General features: G+C 43.1%; 2 protein-coding genes across 2 annotated transcripts in view; one reads left to right on the forward strand and one right to left on the reverse strand.

The window, feature by feature from the left end:
- Positions 1–11047, reverse strand: part of DHCR24 (24-dehydrocholesterol reductase) — a 48374-nt gene extending 37327 nt beyond the window's left edge. The window contains exon 1 of the mRNA XM_078392911.1: positions 9292–11047. Coding sequence (XP_078249037.1) covers positions 9292–9594 — 303 coding nt within the window. The 5' untranslated portion in view covers positions 9595–11047. The remainder of the gene's footprint in view (positions 1–9291) is intronic.
- TMEM61 (transmembrane protein 61) lies at positions 10403–26986 on the forward strand. The gene is made up of 4 exons (XM_078393061.1): positions 10403–10418; positions 11111–11390; positions 23121–23168; positions 24907–26986. Exons 1-4 carry the CDS (start codon positions 10403–10405, stop codon positions 25196–25198), a joined length of 636 nt encoding a protein of 211 aa, XP_078249187.1. The 3' UTR covers positions 25199–26986.
- The last annotated feature ends 807 nt before the right edge of the window (positions 26987–27793 follow it).

Here is a 27793-nt window from a genome sequence, read left to right on the forward strand (position 1 = left end):
ATCAGTGCTGTATGTAACACCTCCCCTCTTTATAAGTTGTTTTGTAGGGGGAAAGCTAAAGTGCTTTTCTCCAAAAAACAACCTGAATCCAAAACATACAAAAACAGTTATACATTAACATACAATATCATACTTACTTATACTTACACTCTAAGTTAAACATTTACCATTTTCAATACATCAAGTTACCTTTATTCATACAAACCAATCATGTTTAATAAACAGGTACATTTAACTTTTTGTCATCAAAATATATCCATAGTCCATGTTTCTTTCACCGTCTTCATTCTTCAGGTCTTCTTGACAAGGCATCAGCAACACAGTTCACTGACCCTCTGACCACCTTCACTTCAAAGTCATAGTCTTGCAGGTTTAAAGCCCACCTCATAAGTTTGCTATTGTGGGATTTCATTGTCTTTAACCATTGCAATGGTGAATGGTCAGTGCACAGAACAAAATGTCTTCCCCAGATGTAAGGCTTGGCCTTCTGGATCGCGTAGACTATGGCCAGGCACTCCTTTTCCACGGTTGCCAGATGTCTCTCACCTTTCTGGAGTTTCCTACTCAGGTAGGACACTGGATGCTGGTCACCATTTTCATCCTCCTGGCAAAGAACTGCTCCTACCCCGCTGTTAGACGCATCGGTGTAGATGATGAACTCCCGGTCGAAGTCTGGAGCACGCAGCACTGGATAGTTGATGAGGGCCTCCTTCAACCTCTGGAACGCCTCCTCACAGTCGCTGGTCCACGGGATGCGGTCATCAGTCTTCTTCCTCGTCAGATCGGTCAGCGGAGTCGCAATCTCGCTAAACCTCGGGATGAATTTCCTATAGTAGCCCACCAACCTAAGAAATGATTTGACCTTTTCCTTGGTGTTGGGCCTGGGCCAATCACGAACTGCTTCTATCTTGGCCTCTAGGGGTTTGATCACTCCTCCCCCTACTATGTGACCCAAGTATTTTATTTCTGGGCTACCCAGCTGCAGTTTGTTCTCTTTGCAGAGCCTAGGCCAAAGCACTTCCTCCCCTGGATTAAAGTGCCTCTCCCTGGCTGTCTGGTCATCCCAAGCTTTCTTTCTGACCTTTTGAGCTTGCAGGGTCTCTGCTGCTAGCTCTAGGTTTCTCTTTAGGTCATTCATCAAGGTGTCTATGTATGTCACAACGTCTTGTGGGTCATCCTGGGTGATCTGTTCCCAATTTTGTTTGATTAAATCAAGTGGCCCTTTCACCCTTCTCCCAAATAAAAGTTCAAACGGACTGAACCCGGTACTGGCTTGTGGCACTGATCGATAAGCAAACAAAAGGGATTGCAGCTTCTGGTCCCAATTGTTTGGATTCTCTGCCAAGTAAGCCCTAATCATGTGCATTAGAGTCCCATTGAACTTCTCCGTTAACCCATTACTTTCAGGGTGATAGGCAGTGGTTTCCTTGTGTTTAATTCCACAGATTTGCCATAACCGTTTCATGAGCTTTGATGTAAACGATGCGCCCAAATCTGTGATTATTTCTGAGGCAAATCCCATCCTGGACATATACCCCACCAAGGCATCTGCCACTGTGTTAGTTTCAATGTTAGTCAAGGGTATGGCTTCAAGGTACCTCGTGGCATGGTCCACAATGGTGAGAATGAACCTGTTCCCCCTCTTTGTGGCCTTGGGCAAAGGTCCCACAATATCCACCCCTATACATTTGAACGGAGTGTCAATCACAGGCAAAGGGCAAAACTTTGCTTTGGTCCTGTCACGGTTATTCCCCTGCCTCTGACACACCTCACATTGTTTACAGAACTCCTTGATCTGCTTCCCTATTTCAGGCCAGTAAAAATTCTGTGTAATTCTCTGTTGTGTTTTGTTCACCCCTAAGTGCGCAGCAAACATGTCAGAGTGCCCCCTTTGTAAGATCATGGGGCGATACTTTTCAGGTACCACTAGCTGACTTCTGATCCCATCTCCCCCTTTTGAGATATTCCTCAGGGTCTCCCTATATAAAATTCCCTTTTTCTCTCGAAATCTCACTGGGGTTTCAGGTGTTAGCTGGGCGTCGGTCACCTGTTCAAAACACTTTTGGAGAGTGGCGTCTGCCTTTTGCTCTTGGCCAAATCGGCTGTCTGTGGTCAAGGTTTCCACCACAGCCTCTGAACTCCCCTCTGCTTCCGTCTAGGGCTCATCAGTACCCCCCTGAACTGTCCCCGTGGTAGCTTGTGAGCGTGTAATCACTAGCACCCGTTTCACATGTTCAGCCAGGTCATTTCCCACGAGCACGGCTGCTGGCAGAGTCGATGAAATCGCTAGCCGCCAAACTCCCCTCCAGCCTTGAAAGTTCACAGGTACCTCCGCTACTGGCAGCGAGATCACCTGTCCCTCAATCCCTGCCACCTTTATGCTCTCATTCGGGATTATATACTCCCTAGGAATAATATCTGGATGGCACAGGGTCACCTGGGAACAAGTATCCCTCAGCCCCCTATACTGATGGTCAAGTATTCCTACGTCCACCCCTGCTGTTTCAAACAACTGTGAATCTGTTCTCACTAGCAAGCAGCGCTTGACCTCCACAAGAGGACCATTTTCCTCAGCCTGATCAGCAGATGTTACTGTTCCAGATTGAGTCGCCATGGCAACAGGCTCCCTCTGTGGCAAGGAGCTTTGCTCTTTCTGGACACAGAACACAGCTTTTGGCTTGGTTCCACTCGAATCATGAGGCACATTTCCTTTTAACTGCTTTAATTTCTCACACTCTGAGATTAGATGGCCCTTTCCTTGACAGAAATAACATTTTCTGCTATATTTTGAGCCTTTCTCATCTTGTTTTGGTTTTCCCTCCAAAATCTGAGGTCTTTGTTTCATGTCTGAGGGCTTCCCTTCACCATGGGCCCCTCCCACTTGCTGGTTTTTCCCTGGTCCCTGAGAGTACTTACTGTAGGTTTCTTTGGGTTTACCTACAGATTTCCCCTCACCTAAGGGCTTTCTTATCTGGTAAATAAAATCTGCGATCTCGGCCGCGTCTGCCACAGATTTCGGTTTCCTTTCCCTCACATGGAACTCTAGTTCCCCATGCAGGACTGAATAGAACTGTTCCAGCGCTATCAGGTCTTTGAGCTGCTGGAAGGTCTCTGTCCCCTCCTGAGATAGCCATTTCTCTAGCAGCCTCACCAGTTGGGCCCCCACTTGGGTAAAAGTCTGCTCTGGTTTCTTGGTGAGTGACCTGAATCTTTGCCTCAGCTGTTCCGCATTTATCCCATGTCTGGCAAACACCAGTTTTTTAAACTCTGCAAAATCTTTCACCAGTTCCTCTGGCATCTCTGCATAGACTTCTGCCAGGCTGCCACTGATTAAAGATCGCATGATGGTCATCTTCTCAGTTTCCCTTACTGAGAAGTCCACAAACGCTCTTTCCACTAGGGAAAAGAACACCTCAGGGCAATCCCCCTTGTGGTATACAGGGAATTTCTTCAGGTCAGTTTTAGACAATTGGCCCCCCTCAGAATCTCTATTGTTATTATTGTTCTGATTCATCAGTTCCAATTTTCTTAACTCAAACGCCATTTTCTCTCTCTGCAATTCCAATTCAAATTGTCTCTGTTTCTCCCTTTCCCTTTGCTCCATTTCAAATTGCCTTTCCCTTTCCTCCCTTCTTTCTCTCTCTAATCTTTCCTCCATTTCCCTCACCCTCAGTTCATGCTGTTGGACTATGAGCATTTTCCTGAGTTCTGGGTTCTGTTCTCCCGTGCTCTCATCCTGCACTGAGCCAAATTCATCCTCAGAACCTTGGTCTACCTGGGGTTCCCTCGCTTCACCCATTTCTGCCATTTGGCTTCGAGTCAAGGGCATAATCCCCCCCCAGAACAGGCTGCTTTCAAAAGTCAAGCCTCAAAATAAAGCGACCACTTTTTTTTTTCTCTTTTGCCTCAGAACCAGCCTTCTATAGATTGCTGCTGTTCTTCAGCACTAACTTGCAACTGTTGCCAGCCAGAGTCTACCCCCCTCTGGTAGGCCTCTCAGCAGACAGGCTAGATCACTGCTACTTCACTCAGTTTTGCCTCAGCCTTTTTCCCGCCAAAACAGGTTGCCTCAGAGCTCCCTAATCTAGTCCCACCAATCTGAGGTCACACGTTCTTCCACTAGCCTACCTCCCCGTGAGGTAAGCCTAGAAGATTACCTACGCGCTCTCAGATTGTCCCTGACTAGACCCCCCTTGCTCTGGGCACACTTGCCAAGGCTTTGCTGGACCGCTGGACAACTGGACCAGTCGTATCCCACACGCTGGACACCAATCAATGTGACAAACCCAGACCTACTGGAGGATGCCACAGTTTCACTAAGCTGCCACCAACCATTCCCTGTAAGGAGTCACTCAGACCAGGAATGGATTTTTAACAAATAAAGGAATAAGGTTTATTTAAAATAACACACAGGGAAAATAAAATGATCAAGTGAATAAGATACAGTAACGTGGCTTAGTCTCAATCATACATACACTAGTTTGGTTCACACAGAACGCATTTAACTAAAGCACAGACCCTGAACCTATCAGTTCTGGCTAACCCTACAGACACCTGAACCTATCATGTTGGTACTGACTGACACACAGTAGTACCCTGTCTGACACACAGACTCCCACACCAGCTTCTTCTTCCCAGCTGCTGCTTCTTCTTCCCAGCTTCTCCTCCAGCTTCTCCACACAAGTTCCACATATATATACAGTACAGCCCCTCCTCCTGATGTCCCGCCTTCCACTCCCCATAGGATGGAACTTTCCCTCCAAACCCATGACAGACAGGTAACATCAGTGCTGTATGTAACAGTGCCTACATTATTTAATCTGTATCTAAATGGCCTTCCTAAAAGCTGCACAGCTCCTGAATTTCACTCCCCGAAATTGGCTAAAATCAGTGTGCCTCTTCTACTATACGCAGATGACGCAGTTATCATGTCACTATCAGAAGTTGGTCTTAAACGAATTTTATGTGCATTTATGAGTTACTGCAGGAACAACCTATTAACAATTAATTTCAAGAAAACCAAAATAATGGTTTTCTCTAGACATAGTAAAGTTAAAGATTGGGTTATTGAGGGCCAGCATATAGAACAAATTAAAACATTTAAATACTTGGGAATTGTCTTCTCACGTACCCTCTCCTGGTCTTACGATAGACAAGCAGCAGTGCAGGTGGCTAATAATACAACCAAAGTTCTTAGACAATACCACTATGTCCAGGGTGGGCAGTTCATCCCTGCTGCTCTACAGATAGTTAAGTACAAAATTCTTGCACAGCTCCTGTATGGTATTGCGATTTGGATAAATGGTTTCAATCCCTCTGTTGAAAGTGCCAAGATGCGTCTCTTCAGCTGCCTTGCATTTGGAGGCTGGCCTTCGATCGGTCGAATGTCAAGCCTGGTTGCATACATTCCTATTCTGGTTGAAGGTGGTATATGCTCCCACAACCAGTGGGTATTTACAAAAATATGTCTTTACCAGCTCATGGCACAAGGGATTTACTGACAAATTACATCTCTTAGGCTTCTCTATGGACTTCTTCCTGGGTCAGCCTTATGACAACATCAACACAATGCTTGTGCAAGGCATTAAAGACATAGATCTCCAGTACTCATTAGCAGGTGCAGACAGGACCTACTCACCAACGTACTTTGGTGTAAATTTTAACTTTCCCAAGTTACCAAATTATCTATATCAAATAATCTATTTGTGTTCTCAAGGGCTAGGTTTAATTGCTTTCCCTCAGCCTTGTTAAAAGGGTGCTTTAATAACATTCCTTATGGAGAAAGAATATGCCCGTGGGGAAGAAACAGTTGAGTCCCTGGCACACACCATTCTAGAATGTAGTTTATATAAGTCTGAACGTAACCATTACCTCTACCCAATAATGCATAAATGTACTCGTATACCTCCCGCAGACTACCTGAAGTTTCTGCTGTCCGGAGAGAACCAATTAAAATCACAGTCAGTGGTTAAGTTTTTATTCTCAGTTTTAAGAATCTGTACAGTGTTGTGTTAAGACAGCCGCATGATTCAAGTTTTATATTCCTGTTATCTTCCAATATCTAACTTATTTTGTATATTTTATATAATGTTTTTATCTTTGTATTTTTGGGTCTATGACCGTATAATAAACTCAATGCAATGCAGTTTCTATATTATCACATAAACCTGGAAAATATGCCTTCAGCAAATCACAGTGTAATTTAGCAAGTTGTAGTTCAGGCTCTAGAGGGCACTGTTGTGCCACTCTACTGTATTAAGTACTGTACTGTACATAGAAACCTAGTAGACCTAAATGTCTCAGGATTGTTGTTTCTCCCGTTCCACCTCCTTGAGATACTAACCCTAAACCAAGCCGGTCATGCCTACAGAAATACTGTAGAAGATCTAAGTACTGTATTGACTGAGCCAGTAAAATAAAGCATAGGAAGGCATCTTTTATCTCTTATAAGGCAAGTAAGCAAGACTGTGGAAACAAGCAGAAGATATGATGACAGACACAAACAGGCAAGGTGTTCAAATTTCTGATTACATAAGCCTTTTTCCTACTGGTCAGAATTCTGTTCAATTCTTTTTTTTTCCAAAGGAGGTGTGGAAGAGGAAATAATATTAGAAGAGCAAATAACATACTATACATTTGGGATTCCAGTGCCCTTCAGTTGGGAACCCTCGCATTTAATAGCAACCTGTGACATGGAATATCTGCCTTATTCCTGGGCAATGGATGCCTGCAAGTGACAGATGCAAAAGAATCTGCCATCCTAGCATCTCTGTTGTACAGTTCTTCAGTATAGTGTTTCCTCCTTCTCTTTATTTTATCATAATCAGATAGTATATCCCCCTACTAGTATTTCACTATTCTTAATCCAGATTTAAATTGTCATTTGATTTCGTGACCTTTTGAAAGAGATCTCTTTTCCCCCCCTTCTTTTGTCATTCTCATCTATTTCTTTACAAAGGCCACTGTAATTTTCTAGGTACTTCCAGTTATGTCGTCTTTGATTTCTATATAATCATGTGGTGATGTCCGCTGCAGTTCACCTGAAGCATATATTTATAACAAACAGATATGATTGTTGCTGAGCAGTTACATCCAGAGTTCTTACATTATGTCTATCACATTTCACTTTTGCTTCTTGTCTATCTTACACAATTTTAAGCATTTCTTCTCTTATTCATCTAGGCTTTCCTTTTCTTTTCACTATGGGATGAGGTTTTTTTTGCATTCTTCCCTAATAATATGTCTGGTTTCAACCCACAGTTCTTTTGCTTCCTGGTCAATATAATTTAGTAATGCAAATCTGTTCTTTCTGTGGATTTCAAATTCATCAGAAATATTATTTAAATTATAATTTGGTACCGTGATTCTTTTACTGGTCTTCCAGCTTTACTCTAATTTTTGATGTTAACAATTCATGGTCATTGCCACAATGTGCTCCTGATCTTGTTTTGGCAGATAGCATATACAGTAGCTTCCCCATCTCCTACTTCCAGTTAACTAGACTATTTGAAATCTATATTGGCCATATGGAGATGTCCACATGTATGGTTATCTGTTCACCTTGCAACAGATTGTTGGCTCACAAACCTTGCAACAGATTGTTGGCTCACCTGTTTCGTTTCTGACATGTAAGCCAAATTCTGCAGTAACATTAGTTTCTGCTTTGTCTCCTACTTTTGCATTCCAATGCCCTGTAATCATCAGTATGTCTTGTTCTTGGGTGTGATTAGTTTTCTCCTGGATGCTTGCATAAGAGCTTTACATTACATTCTTCTGCTTTGATATCTGTAGATAGTAAAGTTGATAAATCAAGTACCGCACATATAGGTTCCTCTAAGGCTCTTGAGAATTGTAGTTTAGCTTGAGGATGAGATTGCTAGCTCCTTACAGATGACTACAGTTCCCTAGACTCTCTGGGGAGCTGGCAGAACTAGGAGTTGGTAGAGAGACAGAAGGAAATTTTAAGGTAGCTTTGTGTGATCAGGTTCTTCAAAAATTAGTGACAGTTCCCTCATTTTGGCAGGAATAAGAGATGGAGACGGTTTTGAAAGTCCAACAGGCTCAACTTTATTAACATCAACTTTTCGATCAACCAAATTAAACGGATTGAAACAGCTCAGTTCTGGAATTGCCTTATAACTTAAAATCTTAGCTCCCGGCGTAAAACATCACTCCTTACATTGGGGCTGGACCAAAGCGCTCGCAATCGGTTATCACCCTCAAGAGGGTACTCCTTACCATGCACACTGTCCCACAGCAAGGGTGTCTCACCCAGTTCCCTTTGGGAAGTGGACTGTTGTAAGAGGGACTGGGACGGATCACTTTCCTCCCTCCAGCTTGGTTGTGGAGGTAGACCACAGCCGTCCATTCTAGTGGTCTCACCCCTCTTCCTTCGTTTCTGGGCAAGCCTGGATCCGGGAGTAAACCTCCACCGGTCTTTAGGTTGGGGGAAGTCCTTTAACAAGTCACAGACCTTGTCAGGTGTCTTCTCATTCATTTCTGTTTGCACCACGCAATCTTTGGTACTTTTCTCTGTCTTGTCTGTTTCCTCTCTAAATTCCCGCGTGTCACCCCACTCTTTTATAACCTCCTCCCACACTATCAGATCTTGCTCCTCCCCTTTGTCTTCCTCCTAGTCTTCTGCCAGACACACTTCTATCACCTTCTTTTCCTTTACTCTTTCCTCCTCTATTTCTATGAGCACACCCTCTGCACATCCATATACTTCCTCCTGTCCCCTTTTTGTTGAGGATGGCTCACTAGCCTCCTGTCCTTCACACTTTGCTATAACTATGATTCCTGAAAATCTGGACAGCTAGAGGAGAGTGAACTTAAAAAAACTTCCCCCTTCTGTTATTCATCACTCTTTTCCCCCCCTTTGGTGGGCCAGTTGCCCTAGGATAGCAAGCCTTTAATAAAAGCAAGCAAGCAAGCAGACCCAGGCAGAAGGTGTGGGGAGGAGAAGATTCAAATGGGCAGCCAATTTTGCCACTGCCCTGCCTCTCAGCTGACTAGAATGGCTTTAAATACAACCGCTGAAACCCCCTCTACAGCAATCACATCATCATTCAGTTCCAACAAGGCAGAAGCCCCAGCACCAGAGAGAGAAAAAAGACTATTCATCGAGGGTGGGGGGACTCAGAGAGAGAGAGAGAGAGAGAGAGAGAGAGAGAGAGAGAGAGAGAGAGAGATCAGAGAATCATCCCAATCTTGGAGTTTTCCCCACATTATTTGTTAATGTAAAAGCACCCAGCTTTGCAAATGTTAGAAACCATGTAAGTTTTGTCTCACCTTAAGGCTCTTTTCCTTTTCCTTTTCCTTCTTCTCATTCCTTTGCTCCCCCCCCCCCCCATTGGTCTTTCTCTCTTCCCATTCGTGTCCATGCAGCCTTTTTTCTCTGCTGATTCTCCTCTTTCCTCTTACCAGGCAGCAGGGCCTTTGTTCTTGTTGAAAAAACTTGGGGGGGGGGGGGAGAGGGACGGTAATAGGAATCATCAGCCTGTGGAAGAAATGAACACTCAGGACTGCCTGTGGCTTCCCCTCCGAGAGGTTAGGGCAATCTTGAGTGGAGCTGGTATTGTAAGATATGGACATATTTTAATTAACTAAATTTAATTAATCTTTTTTTTTTTAATGGACTGTATCTGAAGGACTAGATCTCCCCATATGAGCTTTCCTGGCTTCTAGGCTCTTCAGGGGAAGCCTCTCCCCCCCCCCCCAACCTATTGTCATATCAGGCATATTTGACAGGGGCAAGAGAAACAGCCTCCTCTCCCCCAGGTTGTGAAATGCTTTCCCTTGGGAGATTAGGTTGGCCTCCCCCCCCCCTTATCTTTTTGCTGATAGTAAAAAAACCCACCTCTTTTGTCAAACTTTTAATAACAAAGATTGAGTGACTTTCATTATTTTTGGATGCCGGGCATATATACTTAAGAGTGTTTGTAAAGTTTTAAAATGCTTAAATGATTGCTTAGCTGGCTGGGTAGCTCTGTGGTTTAGATATGTGGCTGTCAGAGGTTGGAGGTTCAATTCCCCACCATTTATCCGAAGAGTAGAGCCAGCCTGTGGGGCTTTGGGTAAGCGGCACAGTCCCAGGGTGTCTCCAGAAGATGGTAAACCACTTCAGAGTACTCCGTACCTAGAAAACCCTGAAAAGGGCCACCATAACTCAGAATTGGCTTGATGCCACATGGTTGTTGTTGTTGTTGTTGTTATTATTATTATATGTTCAACATTTTTTTAATTTTTTGTAGTTTATTGTGTTTTATTGTGATTTGTTTTAATCATCGTGAGCAACCTTGGGTCCCCTTCACTGGGAGAAAGGTGGCTTAGAAATAAACAACCCAAAATAACCCTGATGTTCATGCCCTTGGATTACCCTTTATTATCCATGCCAAGACTGATGAGTATCTCAGTAGGTATATTAATTTCAGCCACACAACTATGGTAAAGACTGACACACCTTGTCCTTCATTATGAGATACAAGAAGACCAAGATGTGAATCTATATACAGGATATTACCCGTGTTTATAAAAAGAGCATTGTCCCATTTAACTTTGTATTATTATTTATTTATTTGGCTTATTCATAAGCCGCCTGTCTCCCAGTAAGAACTTTTTCTTCCGTGAGGATTATTATCTTCTGTTCCTGTGGACGGCAGTCCTTTCCGGGTTTCTGGGCTTTCTTTCTTTTTCCTCTCCTTTCTGCTTCATGAGAAAAATCGACAATTACTGTATCCCCTCGCCTCTGGAACAATCTCCCTCCAGAGATTCGTGCACCCCGTTGCTGGACATTTTTAAGACCCAACTAAAAACCTGGATGTTTAAGCAGGCTTTCCCTCCAGTCAATACTTAATTTCTCTCTTCTTCACTTATTCTCTGTTACTTTTCCATCTTGAAGAATTTCTCTACAGTTTATTGTTTTATATTGCTTTACTTTTCCTATTTTGGTATATGTATATGCTTTCTTTATATTGTCTGGAAGCCGCCGAGAGTGGTCGCAATAACCAGATAGGCGGGTATAAATAAAATAAAATAAAATAAAATAATAAATAAATTAGTGATATTCCTGAAGTATCAGCACCCTCGATTTGATTGACAGAAAAGTGAGGGCGGGGGCGTGGCGGGCGTTGCTGCGCCGCCGTTCCCAAGTTCCTTCTCTCTCCTCGCCAGCCAGCGGCAGAACAGGGGAAGTCTTCCCTTCTTGACGCTGGAGGTCGCTGCCGCCGTTGCCAAGGGAGCCGCAGCGGGGTCTTGGCCGAGAGAGAGCTGGGCTTGGCGGCGAGGAAGCGGCGCTGCTGTCTCGGCCCCGCCGTGCGGGTTGGTGGTTCCTCCGCTTTTTCCTTCCTCTGCAGCGCCGAGAGTTTTGCCCCTCGCGGGCCACTGCATGGGTAAGTCCCGGGCAGCGCGGAGGCTCGGCGGCGAGGGTGCAAGGGTAGGGCTGGCGCTTCGGCGGAGTCGGAGAGGAGTTGCGGGCGGGCGGTAGCGCCTTCCTTGCCCACTCCTCTCTCTCCACAACTCAGCCGCCTTGAATCGGTTCCTTCCCTGAGCCCGTGGGTCGAAGGGGTCGCAAGGGAACCGCTCTTTCGGCTCGACGGCTAGCTGCCCCCCCCCCCCCGGTGCGAGTTTCCCCGCAGTTTAGGACGGCTTCGCAGCCGCCCACTGAAGGTCTGGGTCCCCCTCTGTCCAGGAATTAGGCGCCACTTTGAAAGAGTTAGAGCTCGCTGGATGATCGCTCCGGGACCGAGGAGCCCGAGGTCGCGAGTTCGATCGCCCCCACTGTTGCCTCGTGGGAGAAGAGAACTAGCCATTGTAGCCCTGGGCAAGCTGCGCAAGTCTCAGGGCGCCCCCAGAAGAAACCACGCCTGAGTACTCTTTACCTGGAAAAGGTCCCCGTAAGTCAAAATTGAATTGACAGCTCATGATGATTATTGGAAGAGTTGGGTGCTTGCACATTTGTTTGCCCCCCCTGCTTCGCCTTTCCTGCAAATTTGGTGGTCAAGCACTCCTGGAGATACTGTACTCTCAGAAGAACTTAATACTACTACTAGTAATAATAGTAATAATCATGATAATAGAAGAGGAAGAATTTTTTTATTGTCGTTTTAAGAGCTCCATGCTTTTCAGCAAAAAATCCAAGGGTGGGGGGGAGGAAATCTCCTTGGAGGAAGGGAATCGTTGCTCCCTTGTTTCTTTGGGTTCTCCACCTTGGTGCTACATTTCTGTGGTTGCTGATAGCTTTGGGTGGGCAAGGAAAGGAAAAACGCCTGGCGGAGGCCGGTGGCCTTAATGTTCTCTTCTTCCAAAGGTAGGGCAGACTGCAAGAACTCTCCCGCTGCTGTGGCGAACAGGTGGGATCCACAAACCAGCTTATTTCCTCCCAGTAGGTCATTGAGATCCCACAGGCAATACCTTGCAGGACCACAGTTTTTAAAGCAGTGTGCTGATGTGTCATAAAAATTAAAGTAGCCTTTCATAAACGCGTGTACTTTCCCTGGCCCTGCGCTTGTTCTATTGTTCCATTGTTCTATTACACATTCAAAGTGATGATCTCACTGATATTTATTTATTTGCTGCCTTTCTCCCCTCACGGGGGCCCAAGGTGGCTCACAGACAGTTAAAACTATACAATAATCAATTAAAACCACCATAGGAAAGCATGCTAAGAAAAGTTTAACATCTGTCAATGTTAAACGCACCATTGAAAACATGATCCAAAACATTTTGGAAAACATGATCCAAAACATTTTGAAAAACATTCTAAATGAATAATAAATGCAGCATTCCTAAAACTTTGTGGGATATCTCAAAGTATAGAGTACAAAACTGGGGTCTCAAAAGGGTCCCATGCAGGAGGCTTGGGTGCTAGCCTTGAAGGCACTCATTCTTTTTATACCTGTCCAGAAGTTGTCTCCACAGCAGCAAACAAGGTGGATTTTGACACTTATTCGCATTCACAAAAACAGCCCAGGCTTCTTTTCTTCAGCTAAGAGTGTTGGGTTGCGCTAATCAGATTGTCTGGAGGAACTGCCATAATGATTTATCTGTTTATAGAAGCTGTTATACAGCATATAATAACTTTGCCTCCCTCTGCCAAAAAAAAGAAGACCTCCCCCTGCATGGTTTTGTGCATAAAACCACCATGTGCTTAAGTATTTGTGTTTTTGGGTAACCATTAAAAACCACTGGAATGTCTCCACAGGAAAAACAGTATTTGGCATACGGCTCAGTCCAGTAAAGAGGGTAAGTGATGAAAACTGGTACCTAATTAAGATTAAAAGAGCATGCAAACCATATTATTGAGCTCAAAGAATGTTTTCTTTGGACATTAGAGCTCAGAAAACTTTAAATCCCCCCCCCTTCAGAATGTGCAGTGGGAGGGCTGAACAGGTGTTTTTAAAAAGTGCCTGGTGCCTGAAATGCTTTCATTGGGAGGTGGAGGGGTGTGTGTGTAATATCCAGATGTTGTTGGACTGCAGTTCCGCCCTAGTCATCAGAGCCAAAGGCAAGGGATGATGAGCATTATACTTCAACAGCCTCTGGGGTCGCCAAATTGAGAAAGATGGACTTTGATGGATTAAGATAAAGATGTGTCTAAGATAAAAATGTAAAAGTTAGACTACAACTCCCATCAACCCCATATGCCATAGCATTGGTCATACTGACTGGGATTTGCAAGCCCAACATGTTTGGATGAAGCCAGGTTGGGGAAGGCTGAAGGCATTAGGCAAAATGTTTCCTTACCTTAACATGCAATCAGATGGAGGGAAAGATACATGTTTGGAAAGGATCACTTTGCAGGGAGCAATCTCCCTCAAAGGGATGTTTCTGCCCATTTGGGTATCGCCTCAGCCCAGACCCTAAAAAGAGTAACCCTATAGCTGGATCAAAAAAATTCAGCTTGGGTATGGATTGGGCTTGAGCTGGAGCACAGTTTCCTGTACTTCATGTGATCCCCAGAAATAGGTGCTCCACTAATGGTCAAAAATGCAACCTACAGTATTTACCTGTGTGATCACACTTCTAAATCTGATTTAGAAGACATCAAGCACCCTTATCCATACTTCTGTGACTTCAAGTAAGTGGACACCACTGCAGAGGGGATGGGTGCTGTTTTTATCATCTTCAGTACTGGAACTCCTGCCACCTGTGCCCCCCCCCCTTTTGTTCCCAGAATAACAGATTGAACCTTTCCAGTGGCTTTGGAGTATGTATGCAGGTTTGGCATATAAACATTCCATAGTTTCTGAACCAGATTCAGAGAGGAAAAATCATGTTTATCCGGCAGAGTTTGGGGATGGGGTGCAGTTTGCTTATTCCTATCTTAAAGATTATGGTAAATCCATAGATATAAGAGGAATTATATCACAGTTGTTAACATGAGTCATAACATTTGGTGTGCATGGGTGGACTGTAATTACTATGAGGTCAAATTTGACCCCTTCACACACCATGGTCACTGGGCAAATTTTGTCAGAGCCAGTCTTCTCTTGTTTGGAGAGAGACAAGGAAGAGCAGTTGGGTTTTGTGCAGGATAAGAGGGCTGACTGTTTCTAGGGTCGCCTGTGAACATTTTAAAAATCTAGCAGGCATATCAGTTGTGCACAAGTGGCCCTTGTGCGCACATCATCCTTCCATTTACAGTCCAGCTGTGTGCATCCAGGGGATCAGGTGGCTGGAAAAGGAAGGGCCAGTCTGTGCTGCTCCACATCTCCAAACCAGCAGGAGCATGGCATGTCTCTGCTGGGAAAGTGCTAATGGCAAGTCTGTGCAGCAACCCAGCAGTTGTCCTTATGCTTTGTGTGGCTGCTGTTATTCCGGCAGCATGGTCACAGACTTGCTACACAGGCCCCTGGGTTGCACCGATCTAAACCTGTGGTTATGCTGACAAGAGATTCTGGGAAATGTGGTGGAAAAGAAAGAGAGAACTTCCCCGAGCTCTGGCTGAAACTCTACACAGTTTTGCAACTAGTTTCAGGACTGCACTACCAGTAGCATATTCAGTGGGAGGAATAGGCCTATAGATTCACTGAAATGCGAGATGATAGCTATGGCCCAGAACTTTGGGAGTCCATTTGTTAATCAATGGGCAACAGTGTTCAGTGAATGCTTGGGGAGCTTCCCATAAGCCAAAAATGGGTAAGCTGTCCATTGGGTTTTAATAGAAACCATAGAACCCATTTCCGTGTGGCCATCCACAGCATTCTATGCCGAAATGCTTGTAAAACATTTAATTAGGGGTGGTCAACTTGGAAAGCCCAGGAACCTTCTTTTCCAGTTTCCTCACATCCTGGGTGGCATGACCAAAGTGAGAGTGTATGGCCAAATTGATTCATTAATTTTAAATTTTCTAAAAAATATATTTTAAAAAGACCCAGATAAAACATAATTTTCATAGGTTTTCCTGTTATTTTATTAATGTATAATTAGCATATTTGACTAGTTATTGTAAAGTTTTATTAAGAGTTTTGGTTAAATTAAGAGTTCAGTTAAGCATTTAATAAGGTCAAGTGGTCGTTATGTGGCCATCAAGTTACTTTTAGTTATGGCGACCCCATGAATGAATGACCTCTAAAATGTCCTGTCCTCAACAACGTTGCTCAGCTCTAGTAAATGCAAGGGTGTGGCCTCCTTTCTGACATCAGTCCATTTCATATTTGGTCTTCCTCTTCATCTTTACTCTAATTTATATTAACAATTCCTGGTCAGTGCCACAGTCTGCTCCTTATCTGGATTTGGAAGAGAGAATACACTTTCTCCATTGACTACTTCAAATTACATTGTCTATATTAGTGGTCCCCAACCTTTTTAACCCCGCGGACTGGTTGGGGAAGGTGGGGCACCCCCTCCTGCTCATGTGAAGGTGCACGGGTGTTCGCTCACTCATGCACATGTGCAAAGGAGCAGGAGGGTGCTCGTGCAGGTGCGCGCTCATGCTCATGCACGAAGGGTGGTGTGGCACTCATGCAGGTGCACGTGTGCTCATGCACATGCGTGAAGGACGGCATGGCACTTGAAGGCACTTGTGCACATATGCGAAGGGGTGGTTGAGCACTCGTGTGGCTGCAGGTGCACAAAGGGGCTGTGCGGAGGGGAGTGTGTGGGTGGGTGGGGTGGGAGGTCTGCCTTCGTGACCTGGTCCGGCTCAGGCCATGGACCAGCACCGGGCCGCAGACTAGGGGTTGGAGGCCTCTGGTCTGTATGATTTCTAAATTGCTTATCTGGTTATGTCTACATGTACAGGCATCTCTGTTCAGTTGCCTGAAGCATGTATTTGTAATCAGTAGACTGTTGGCCTCACAGAATTTTACAAATCATTCTCCTGCATGGTTTCGCGTTAGTAGGCTAAATTCTGCTTTGTTTCCTACTTTTGTATTCCAGACATTTGGTTCATACTTCTCAAGTTCCATGTTCTAATTGTATATGCCATACAGCATCAGATTTTCCTTTAATCTCTGTACAAGTCAGCCACTAAATGCTTTAATCTAATTGCATCATTAGTGGCAGCGCTATTCATACTTGTCCTTTGCTTTTCCCCAGTAACTGATTGAGTATCTTCTGACCTGAGAGTCTCATCTTCCAGCACTATCTTTTGTTTCATTTTGGGTTGTCTCATCGTAGGTTTTTTAAGGTAAGATATATATAGCAGTGTTTTACCACAGCTTCTTCGGTCCTGTCTCTTGGATGCATACCACAACATGGTGAAGAGGTTTTAATATTGTCAGAGGAGCTGGGAGCAATGCTGTGAGGAGGCTAGACTCAAGTGTAGACTCCTGGCAAGGTAACCCAAAGCAGAATGTTCACAGGCTGAGACACCATGCATCCACCCATTTACCCTTGCTGAAAAAGAGCCCTGACAGTTGGTTTGTGTTTGGTGAGAAGTGGTAAACCGATGAAAAAAGGAGTCAGCTTGTGGGACTTTCCCTTGTGTTATGTCATTTTGTGAACGATAGTGAGCAGAAGAAGGCATCTTGGTGACCATCTTGATGGCTGCCATGGGTGTCCTTAACATCCTGGCTACCCTTTGCTGTGGAAAGCTTGGCATTTTTTTTCCTACTGGCAACACAGGCGCAATATTCTGCAGCAATATCAAGCCATTTCATAGGTTTTTGAATTGTAGATACAGAAGTAGAATGAATATCTCACATTCTCTGGAGGGTTGGGATTTTTTTTTGAAAAATAGAATTCAGTTCTAAAAGAGAGCGTAGTACTTCTGTGTTTGTGTAAAATGCCTCTTCGGCACAATTACCTCAATTAGATCTCCGTTAGATTCTTTCATTGACTGGATTGATTTTTAGTCTTGGAAGTCCCATTCCATAGAGAAAACAGGGTGAAGGATGATATCTTCATTTCATTAAGAATGAGCAATTTACAGAACAGTGAAAAGTGGCAGGTTGTCTTTTAGAACTAAATAACTTTAGCTCACTACATTAACCAGAAAAGGGGGGTGCGCTATGAAACTGTCTAGAGATGCTGCTGCAAAGCTATATGCGGAAGGTGTATTTTGAAACAGCAGTTTTCTTTTGCCCTCCTTTTTAAATACTTTAGGTATTTTTGGAGGCTGCTCTAGAGCACGGGTCTCCAAACTTTTCAGCATGAGGGCCACATCATATGTGTTCCACATTTTCGAGGGCCGAAGCAAGATGCACATGCATGCATGCCCTCCCGCCTGGCTGCTGGGCCGGATAAAAAGGCAAGGTGAGCCTGATGTGGCCTGTGAGCCATAGTTTGGAGACCACTGCTCTAGAGCATGCAGTCCCCTGTGATGCTACAATTAGCCATCTGCCATTACACCTTGCTGCTGTACTGGCAGTAACAAAGCCTAGGGTTCATCTACAACTGGAGAAATAGCAGCGGGGGGACCCAACTGAGGCCTAGCAATCTATCTGTCATATCAGACATTCATAGATACATGACAAATTTCAAAAATTAATGTAATGTAATATTCAAGTTCAGGGTTTGAAATTTGAAATGCTTCTTGTAAAGTTTTTGAAATGGGTTTTTAAGGGCTAGTTTAAATGTCAACTAGTCCAGTAGCTTAAAGTCTCACCAATCGACCTTGAGATTGCAATATTAACTATAATCTGGGCTGTGCAGTATCTTTCTTTTGGAAACCCACCGCCACCACCAAAAGCCTCGAAAGGCAAACTTTGAATTCCTGGGGACTCTTGATCAAACTGCATGGGGAGGGGACAGATAAGTCCAGAAATCATCCCAGCTACCTGTGGAAGGCATAGGATCTGAAGTAAAAAATGAAGTTCCAAAGTGGGGATTGCACACATCAGAAACTGGTGTATCATATCAAATTGTATCTCAGAGGATATAAAATGAGTTCATCAATCTCTGTAGACAGAGGGCTCCTGGTCAGAAGCAAACTGCATGATGGTCAGTGAGATTTATTTCTTAGTAAGGAAGCATGTGTTTGGAACTGAAGCCTAAATAGAGGCCTGGCCCTACCCTACCATTAGGCAGAGTGAGATGAATGCCTCATGTACCACATGCTAGGGAGTACACGTGGCAGCCTCCGGCTTCTTCTCCTGGGCCCCATAGCCAATCTCTCTTTTGGAGAACAGAATACAAGTGCCACAGATGTGATGGATCCACAGGTGTGGTAGATGGGCATTCTTCCATTGCCTGCCTTGAAATAAGAATCACCTGTAATTGTGGCTGGCTCCTTCATGTGGAAACAAGTGACTTCCTGTCCTTTATTTCAAGCAGCAAATTGTGTTCGGCCAGCCTTGTCAAATAACTTTTAAAGAATGGGAGGATTTCCTGAAATTCCTAAATCCAACATGACAAAAAACCTTGTAGTCTTTACTGGGTTTGAAATGTTACGGTGGTCCAGGGGAGATGGGTCTGAATAACCAATGAGCCACAAATCTCATAGGGGGGGTAACCATGAGGTTGTAATGATAAGATGGGGTAACAGCTTTGTTCCTCGGGGAAAGGGTGGGGGATGTTGACAGGAAGTATTGAGAGAAACAAAAACACTGAAAGTAGAATTGTGTCGGGAGATTTTGCTCAAGATCATCCCATCCTCATGGTATGTTTTATGGACATACCATGAAAACAGTAAGTCCATAAAGATCACAAAAGCAGCTCTCTTCGGGAAGGAACAGCTGAGATGAGACCTTTAAGGAACAATTCTAAACTCATCATTTAACTAAAACTGAGGCACTGAAATTTCTACAAGTAAGAATGACTGCACTGTTTCAAGTTTTGATCCAGCAGTCATTGGTGGAAGGATCCACTTTTCTCCTCTTTACTTTTTTTTATGGCAGCGTGGGCTGGGGATGCTGGAAATGTCAATGCTGCAGCTTTTATGGAGAGAGGGAGAGAGGACTTTCCCCCCTACAAAACTGTCAATCTCTCTTATTATTTTGTAAGTGATAAAAATTGTGTTAAGCTGTTAACCTCCTCCACAAAAATTCTCCTAGAAGGCTGAATTAGAAAGTGTTCACTGCCTTCCTTCAAGTGCAGTTTTTTTAGTAGGTTGGCCTCAGCTTCTCCTATTTTGTTTATTCTCTCTGCCAAGCTTCCTATCCGCAAGGACAAATTCCTATTTACCTCATTCATGGCCTTGCCTTTATATGGTTGCTAGATCAACATCCCAGAAAAATACTACTGAGATGGCAGAAATGCTGAAATATTGTACGCATAAAGATTGTGCATACATTGTATTGCAAGTTCAAGTATGCAGTGCCAAGGGGGTATTGGGAAATTAACCCGAGTTCCATACAGTAGTCAAATGGTGATTGAAATCCTTTTGCTTATCATAGTAAATATAGCTGATCGTATATTGTTTAATTTATCTTTTAATATTTAACTTATTTTTTTTCAGTTGTGTGTATTTTAATGTTGTAAGCTGCTTTGGGTCCCTTGTTGGGTGAAATAATAATAATAATAATAATAATAATAATAATAATAATAATAATAATAATAATAATAATAATAATAATAATAATAATAATAATAATAATAATAATAATAGCAGTAGCAGTAGCAGTAGCAGTAGCAGTAGCAGTAGCAGTAGCATCTTTAACTAAAAGGCTCATGTTGTTTTCCTCTCAGAATCACTTAATTTGGTACTGACTGGCAGGGTCAAAGGTTCAGACCTTCCTGGTCTCAAGCTTGCTATAGCATTTAGGTTTACATTTAGAATGCTGGCATTTATAAGAAAGGCTGAAATTCAGACTTTTTCTCCCTTTGAAATGACTGTTTTCAGAGTCAATATTAGTGCCTTGGATGCCTGGATTCCTTCCAAGTAAAAGTAGGCGGCAGGGACTGACTGTTTTCTTTTAAGATAAGTAGGTTTGAAAACATCATAGCCCATGAATTACTCCATGTAGATGTACCATATCAAAAGCCAATGAATATTTAGAATATTTTACTTGTTAAACTGATATTTCATTCAGCATTTCATTCTGTTTCCATGTCTGGTGGAGTTAGGGTTGCCAGATACCCTGTTTCCCTAAAATAAGACCTAACCTGAAAATAAGCCCTAAGTATGATTTTTCAGGATGTTCGTAATAGAAGCCCTACCACAAAAATAAACCCCAGTTAAGAGAAACCCCGCCCTCCACCACTGTGCAGCAACCATAATAAGATGACAGGACTGTATTTGAATAAACATAGATTGTTGCACATGAAAAAAACATCCCCTGAAAATAAACCCTAATGGGTTTTTTGGAGCAACATTTAATATAAGACCCTGTCTTTATTTTCTGGGAAACCCTCAATCAATACAGTTTTATTACAGTACACTGGTGCCTCGCTTTACGATTGCCCCACATTACGACGAAACCACATTACGACGATCTTTTTGCGATCGCAAAACAATGGTCTGAATGGGTTTTTTTCGCTTTGCAATGATCGGTTCTCTGCTTCGGGAACCGATTCTTCGCAAAATGATGATTTTTCAACAGCTGATCGGCAGTTTCAAAATGGCCACCAGGTAAATAAAATGGCTCCCCGCTGTTTTCTGGGATGGATTCCTTGCAAGACAGCCACCGAAAATGGCTGCCTTATGGAGGATCTTTGCTGGACTGTGAGTTTTGAGCCCATTGGAATGCATTGAAGGGGTTTCAATGTGTTTCAGTGGGCTTTTTATTTTTGCATTATGACGTTTTCGTTCTACAGTGATTTCGCTGGAACAAATTAACATCGTAATGCGAGGCACCACTGTAGCTGCCAATAAATGTATCTTAGTGAACAGACCAAGAAACAGTCATGTTAAAAAATAAAAATAAATTCAATAGAGGCTTTTTAAAAAAATACCAAAAAACATTATTTAAACAGCCAATTTTACCCGAACCCAACCCGGCTTGGCTGCGGGATCCCCCAGCAGCTCGCACTCTGCACAGGCTCAGAGGCAACCTTGCTAATCTGGAAGCCCAAACAAGGCTCCAGCGCAGGCAGAAGGAAAGCGGTGCCGGGCAAAACCGAACAAGGCAGCCTCCCCTTCCCCAAGGGTCATAAGTTCAAGGCTGGGGAGTGTGGGAGTTGGAGTCCCCAAAAGTGACTTTGAACACACACAGTCCGGGCGCTTGCCTTCCCATCGATATGCTTGGGCGCTGCTTGCTCCTGCCTGGCTTGGCGGGTGGCACTCTTCTCACACTGCCTTTTTGGGCTCCACGTGGGCTGGACCGGCATGGCAGATTGCCAAGCAGCCGTGGCGGGGGCAGCAGGAGGGGGTGAGGGCTGCATTCCGGTGCTGGCAGCAGGTAATGGGGCGGCAGGGAAAGACAGGGGAACATTTTAAAAGTTTTTATGTTTACCTGCCAGACGGAGGACATTAGGCTAAAAAGGAGGACATGTCCTCCTTTTGCCCGACGTCTGGCAGCCCTCGGTGGAATGGACGTGTCCACGAAAGCCTACATTGAAATATAATAGTCTTTAAAGTGCCGTGTCGTTTTGTTTTGTTTAGCTTAGATCTTTTCAATGTATTTGATCTGTTTTAAATCTGCAGACACAGAAGGCCCTCCATGTGTGCTCAGGGGTTTGATGGTGAAACAGTGTTCCTTTTTTTTTAAGGTCATAACTCAAAACTTTTCTGCCGAACCATCCCTAAATTTGGCCCAGAGCAAGGGCAGGCTGTCTGCTATATCTGTGCCAAATTTGGTGCTGGTCTGAGGTTTCAAAAGTATAATTTTGTTTGGGGTCACCCAGTTTTTGAATTGTCTTATGGAATGCTGAATTGGAATGTTGCACAATATCTATATATATCTCTGCAATCCGAAATGTTTTCTTCTGGAATTGTGTAGGATTCAAACAAAGACCTAATAATATTACTGTTATTATTGCTGTTGCTGCTGCTGCTGCTATCACTGCAAGGGATTTTGAATGGTGAAGTTTTCACTTGAGCGCACCCTCAAATGGCAAGATCTTGAATGTAATGTTCTTAAGGAGAATGTTTATTTTGACTGGGTTTCCCAGTTGTGCTTTCACCAGTAACTTAATCTGTGTGGGCAGATTTGAAGTTTTTTTAAAAAATCACCTCACAAAAATGAACTTATGGTGAATGAATGCATCATGTCAGAAATCAATGTGGAGGTAGTCTGATCTTGCTTGGAATAAAATTTGAAAATAATGATATGTGATCCTTTTTTTCCATTAAAGAGACAACATGGATGTTTCAGCAAACACACAGGGAACATTATGGGGTCTCTGTGAACTCAAGACCTTCCTTCCTCATTCTACAAATGGTATCTATTCATCTTTTTATTTCTTTCTCTTCCCCTGCCCCCCAGCATGAACTGCAGCATCAGACCCATTTCTTTGTAGGACATTTGATCTGCAGAGGCCTCTGTCTTTAAAATGGTAACTACTTCTCTGCGTCATGGAGTGATTATCATTGGAGCTATCCTGCTGGTGACAGGGACATTATGTTTTGCTTGGTGGAGCGATGGTGAGATGGTGGCCACCACCTCTAGTACTGGTGACCTGAAGGTCTTGCCTCATGAAGAAGCTGGACCAGGGGCAAGTTCTTCCTCTTCTAATGCAGTACTCAGGTCCATCAGCTTCTTCTGTTGTGGAATTGGTGGACTCCTTCTCCTTTTCGGCCTCTTGTGGTCCGCCAGTACTGGAATTGTTTCTCGACAATATCGCTATCATTTTTCCAGGGACCTTCATTATTCCACTGTGGAGCCTCTGGAGAAACAGACCTCCAGGTTAGTAACAATACTTGGGGTGCTGTAAGAATACTTTGAGCTTTGTTGGACCTTGGCCAAGGAGTGTTATTTGCTTGAAATGTAACAGGGCATGACTTCATTGTGTAAAAAGTCAGTTCAGTCAGGAAGCATTATAAAATAATCTACTTCTTCCTTGGCATTTATTTTGGACTGTAGGGGCACCCCAGCATATACTACATCATGCAATTAGAGTAAGTCATGTGCTGCTCCTATGTAGAGTAACTTCTTTATCTGGCTGAGTGGAAGGTGCGAGAAGCTGTTTACCTGCTATTTGAGGCACAATTCATCTCAAATCAGGTACCCTGGTAGGCAGACCTTTGCATCTAAACTGTGCAGCTGGGATTTTATTTGAAGAGTAAACTTCACTAGTTTATAAACTTTTGAAGAACTTAAATTTGTATTTTAAAAAAAGAAAAGATTCCACATATCTGGAAATAGCTAGAATTTTCATTCTAGCACTTTCTGATTTGGCTCCTTTTCCCCATCAGTATTGAAGTTTGGTATCTACAAATCTGATGATGGCTCTTAGATTGACTTTGACATCCAGCAGTGAAAAATCTGTAATCTTATTTGTAGGCTTCCACGTTTGTGGAATACAGTGGTGCCCTGCTTGACGATTACCCCGGTAGATGACGAAATCACTTAACGATGAGGTTTTTGCAATCGCTATTGCGACAGCACGATGTTTCAATGGGGAAAATCCGCTTCGCGACGATCGGTTCCCTGCTTCAGGAATCGATTTTTCGTTTCACGGCGATCAAAAACAGCTGATCGTCGGGTTTTCAAAATGGCCGACCGCTGTTTTCCGGACCGATTTCCAGAAGACAGCGATCGAAAATGGCTTCCCCTATGGAGGATCTTCGCTGGACAATGAGGCATTTCGCCCATTGGAACGCATTGAACTGGTTTTCAATGCATTTCAGTTGTTTTTTTTCTTTCGCTTGACGACGATATCGCTTAACAGCGATTTTAACGGAACGGATTAACGTCATCAAGCGGGGCACCACTGTACCTAAAAATATGATACAGTGCTAAAGTACTGCATTCCACAACTTTTTTTCCCCTTTGTTTCTTCTGATCCAGCCAGTTTAGTGTCCTCGATTGCTAGTCCTGTGCCAAGGTGACATCTGCGGTTTTAGTATATTATTACTTTCTACCTCCCCTTGAAAAAGAGGAAGTGAGATGATCAAAGGTTATGTGAAACTTTTGCGTATATACAAGCTGTGTTTTTCTTAGTAAAGTACAACGAAAAGAGCAACAAAGACATATGATCAGTGGCTCATGCAGTGCACATTTATTTTATTTTATTAATATTAGATGCTTTTTTGCATACCACCTTCTGTAAATCTCACATATCTGTGGTAGATGAATGGGCCATATGACCTTAAAAATGGTTCCTTGGTGCTCTTTTGTTGCATAAATCATGCACAAGAGAGTGCAAAGGGCAGTCCTGTACCTGTCTACTCAGAAGTAAATCTCAGTGTGTTCAGTGTGATTTGCTGTCGGGTAACAATGGGTTAAGCTACAGTCTCAGTTGCTTTTAACACCACATGGAATGAGCACATACAAAGTGGTGATGTATTTTGTTTTTCTCTAAAATTGGTATTTTAAAATTCTACTAAAATAGGTAATCTTGTATGTTTTTATGCATCTTATATTATTATGAAATACCTCTTCTTCCTTGTCTTTGCTTGTTTGTGGCTTGGTTTTCTTTCAGGACCTGGGAAGCCAGTGCTATTCCCACCTACGAAGAAGCCGTGAATTGCCAGCCTGCTGAAAATGTGCCAAACTGTACACAGGCTCCTATGTTGAAGGAAAGCAGGCTGCCTGTGTATCAGGTGATGGATGAAAATGAAACATGGCATGGAGGCCGTCGGCGCAGTTCCTCTGATAGTGTTCTGTTTCGGAACATTCCACCAAGGCTGGACTCTGAATCATGGAACGAAGGAACCATTGTCTGTGACACTCCACCACCTAGCTATGAGAGTATTGGTTCATGTGATGGATGACCTTGATATCTGGTTCACCACCAGCTGAGGACTTACCAATTGCTACTGAAACTTTTTCCTTAAATTAAATTAATTCATTGTGGCAAACTGGAATAGAAAGGGAGGGGGTAAATAGTTGTTAACATTTAGAACCACTGTATTGTCTCTCGTAGGAGTTGCCAGATCAACAGGAAATACTTTCAATATTGCTTTTCTATGTGTGTATATGCAGTAGGCCTCATGTATCCAAATGCATCTCAAAACGTGAACTTCAGCTAAATAGAAGTGCTGCTTACAATGGAATAGAACTGTAAAAGTTTGGAGTGAGTTTCGATGATGAGACTCAGAATAAATGTCATCTGGAAAAGAATATTCCAAAACATGTTCAATAAAATGATTATCCAGTGGCAGTCACGTAGGTTTTAGATGCCTAGTTGAATGAACAAAGATGTGTGTTCTTCCCCCTGCAGTGAGTCTTGACTTTGAAGATCTATGGCAGGGGTGGGCAAAGGACAGCCTCACAGCTGTCACCCAGACCCCTTTTTTCCTAGATGGTGTTATATCATGCCTGAGGAGATCAAAACTCTGAATTACAAGCGTCTGCATGTGGAGAGATGCTGGAGGTTGAAAGTCTTAACACACCCTGTGAAATAGCCTCCTCTTTGATGTTCTTCCATGAACATATGCCACATCCTGAGTTGTGATTGCTGAATTTATGGGCAAGGATGATAACACTGTTATATGTAACAACCAACTGATCTATATGTCTGACTATATTAGAAGAGGAAGGATAGAGTTCTCCACTTCTTATTTATGATGACTGCTGGAGATGAATATCCTATAAAACTGTCAAGATGTGAGTGAAATCTGAGGGAATAATATGAAATAAAAACAGAACTGAAAGAGAGCCAATGCCTTTCACAAAAGAGTTATTGAAAGAGGATGTAGTCCAGTGTGTAAACATCTAACCACTATGGACCTATGCCACTTCATACCAAACTGCAGATTGTCTGATTGATTGTTGGCATCTGTTTCTGAGTCAATCAAAAACTGTGTGTTCTCCAGATTTGGCCCGATACCTTTTGCTGCCTGATGCCAAAGTCATGACTTGGACCTCATTCTACCAGGAGAAACTGGGCAGACTGGCAGTTGGGTATTACTTCAGCACAAGCAATGACATGGTGTTCTCTAATGTGTAGGAACACTAGCTTAGGGGTACACATGTTTGTCCTAAGCTGCTGCCTCTAATGATAGTGTCAGTTCTGCACAAAGCACTCAAGCTTAACACACTGTATGTAACTAGAAATACATTTTAAGATTCATGCGTTAAACTGTTCTTGGCCAGAAGAAAACGGAAATACTGCACAAACCCAGGGGCACCACTGTGTTGTTAAGCCTAACTAAAGCAGAACCATTAAATTACTGAGTGAGGAGCCAACATTTATGTAAATTCTGTTGATTCAATGGGTCTACTGTAATTGGGGAGTCTAAAAGTTGCATTCAAAGTTAGGTCAGTGTGGAAAGCTTATTTAGGCAGATCTTACAATATTAAATTGCAAAAATCCCTGGTGTGTTTTCAAAGCACCTGTTGCCCTTATTGTTTTAATTAACACGTCCTTTTCGTTAACACAGAAAATATTTCTGGGGGTGGGGAAGAGGCAAAAGATTATCAGCTGAAAATGTGACCAGTGGAACTATTGACAGTGCATCTGTATTTGGATCTGGTGAGTACCTAAGAGATGGAGAAGAACTGCTTGTTTTCTTTTGGTTTTTTGTTTTGTTTTGGTCTTTTTTTAAAAAAAAATGATATGGGGGAGTATTAGGACTGAGTCACATCTTTATTTTGAGTTGATAACAGTTCTTAAGCAATGACTTTACTGCTTTATTTTTACATGGGAAGCTATTTGGCCCAGGCTTTGCCCACGTGAAAAATCTGATTATACGTAGAAGAAAATCCTTCAGAAAGAATATTTTCTCTGATGACATGATAACTTGGAAGATTCTTACTTAGGAGCAATTTAGATAAATAGCTCCGGAAGTTAAGATGTAGTGGTCAGAATCATCCATGTGAGAACTTTTTTTCATTTCCAGAAATAACCTGAGTCTGACGTGAGATTTTTAGAAAATGTGACTGCTAAGAATGAGGTCTCTTCCTTGGCATTTCTAATCCCCTTTCATACTACAGTAATTGCCATTTCATCCCCCCCCCCAGTACAAATACCAGTTTCAATAACTTTCCTTTGCACCCATGATACTGGTACAGCACCCCAGTGTCCATACAATGCAAGATTGAAACTAGTGTCAACAAAGTCAAAGCAGGGAGGGGAAAACATTGTTTTTTCACAGCACTCCTGTGTAAGTGACGTATTTTTGTTTTGCTCTGCTGTGATTTGCTGCAGTGCACGATCTGTTCATCGGGACACCAGTACTTTTTTGATGGATGCTGATCCGTGCACTTCGTGGGTGTGAGTCGTTTGATGACCTTTCCTTATGGGCATTTTTCTGTTGTTCATTCTTCAGCCCTCATGCCTTGTTTAGTTTTTGTGAGATAAAAGCTCTCCTTGTATTCAGGTTTTTTCAATTTTTTTAATGTTACTCTTTTTGTTCTGTAATCCA

This window comes from Pogona vitticeps, chromosome 4 (assembly GCF_051106095.1).
Source record: "Pogona vitticeps strain Pit_001003342236 chromosome 4, PviZW2.1, whole genome shotgun sequence".
Classification (NCBI taxonomy): domain Eukaryota; kingdom Metazoa; phylum Chordata; class Lepidosauria; order Squamata; family Agamidae; genus Pogona; species Pogona vitticeps.

Coding starts and splice junctions, on each gene's coding strand:
- TMEM61 (XM_078393061.1), top strand. Junction 11,391..23,120: donor CCTCGCGGGCCACTGCATGG/GTAAGTCCCGGG, acceptor TCATTTTTCCAG/GGACCTTCATTATTCCACTG. Junction 23,169..24,906: donor CTGGAGAAACAGACCTCCAG/GTTAGTAACAAT, acceptor GTTTTCTTTCAG/GACCTGGGAAGCCAGTGCTA.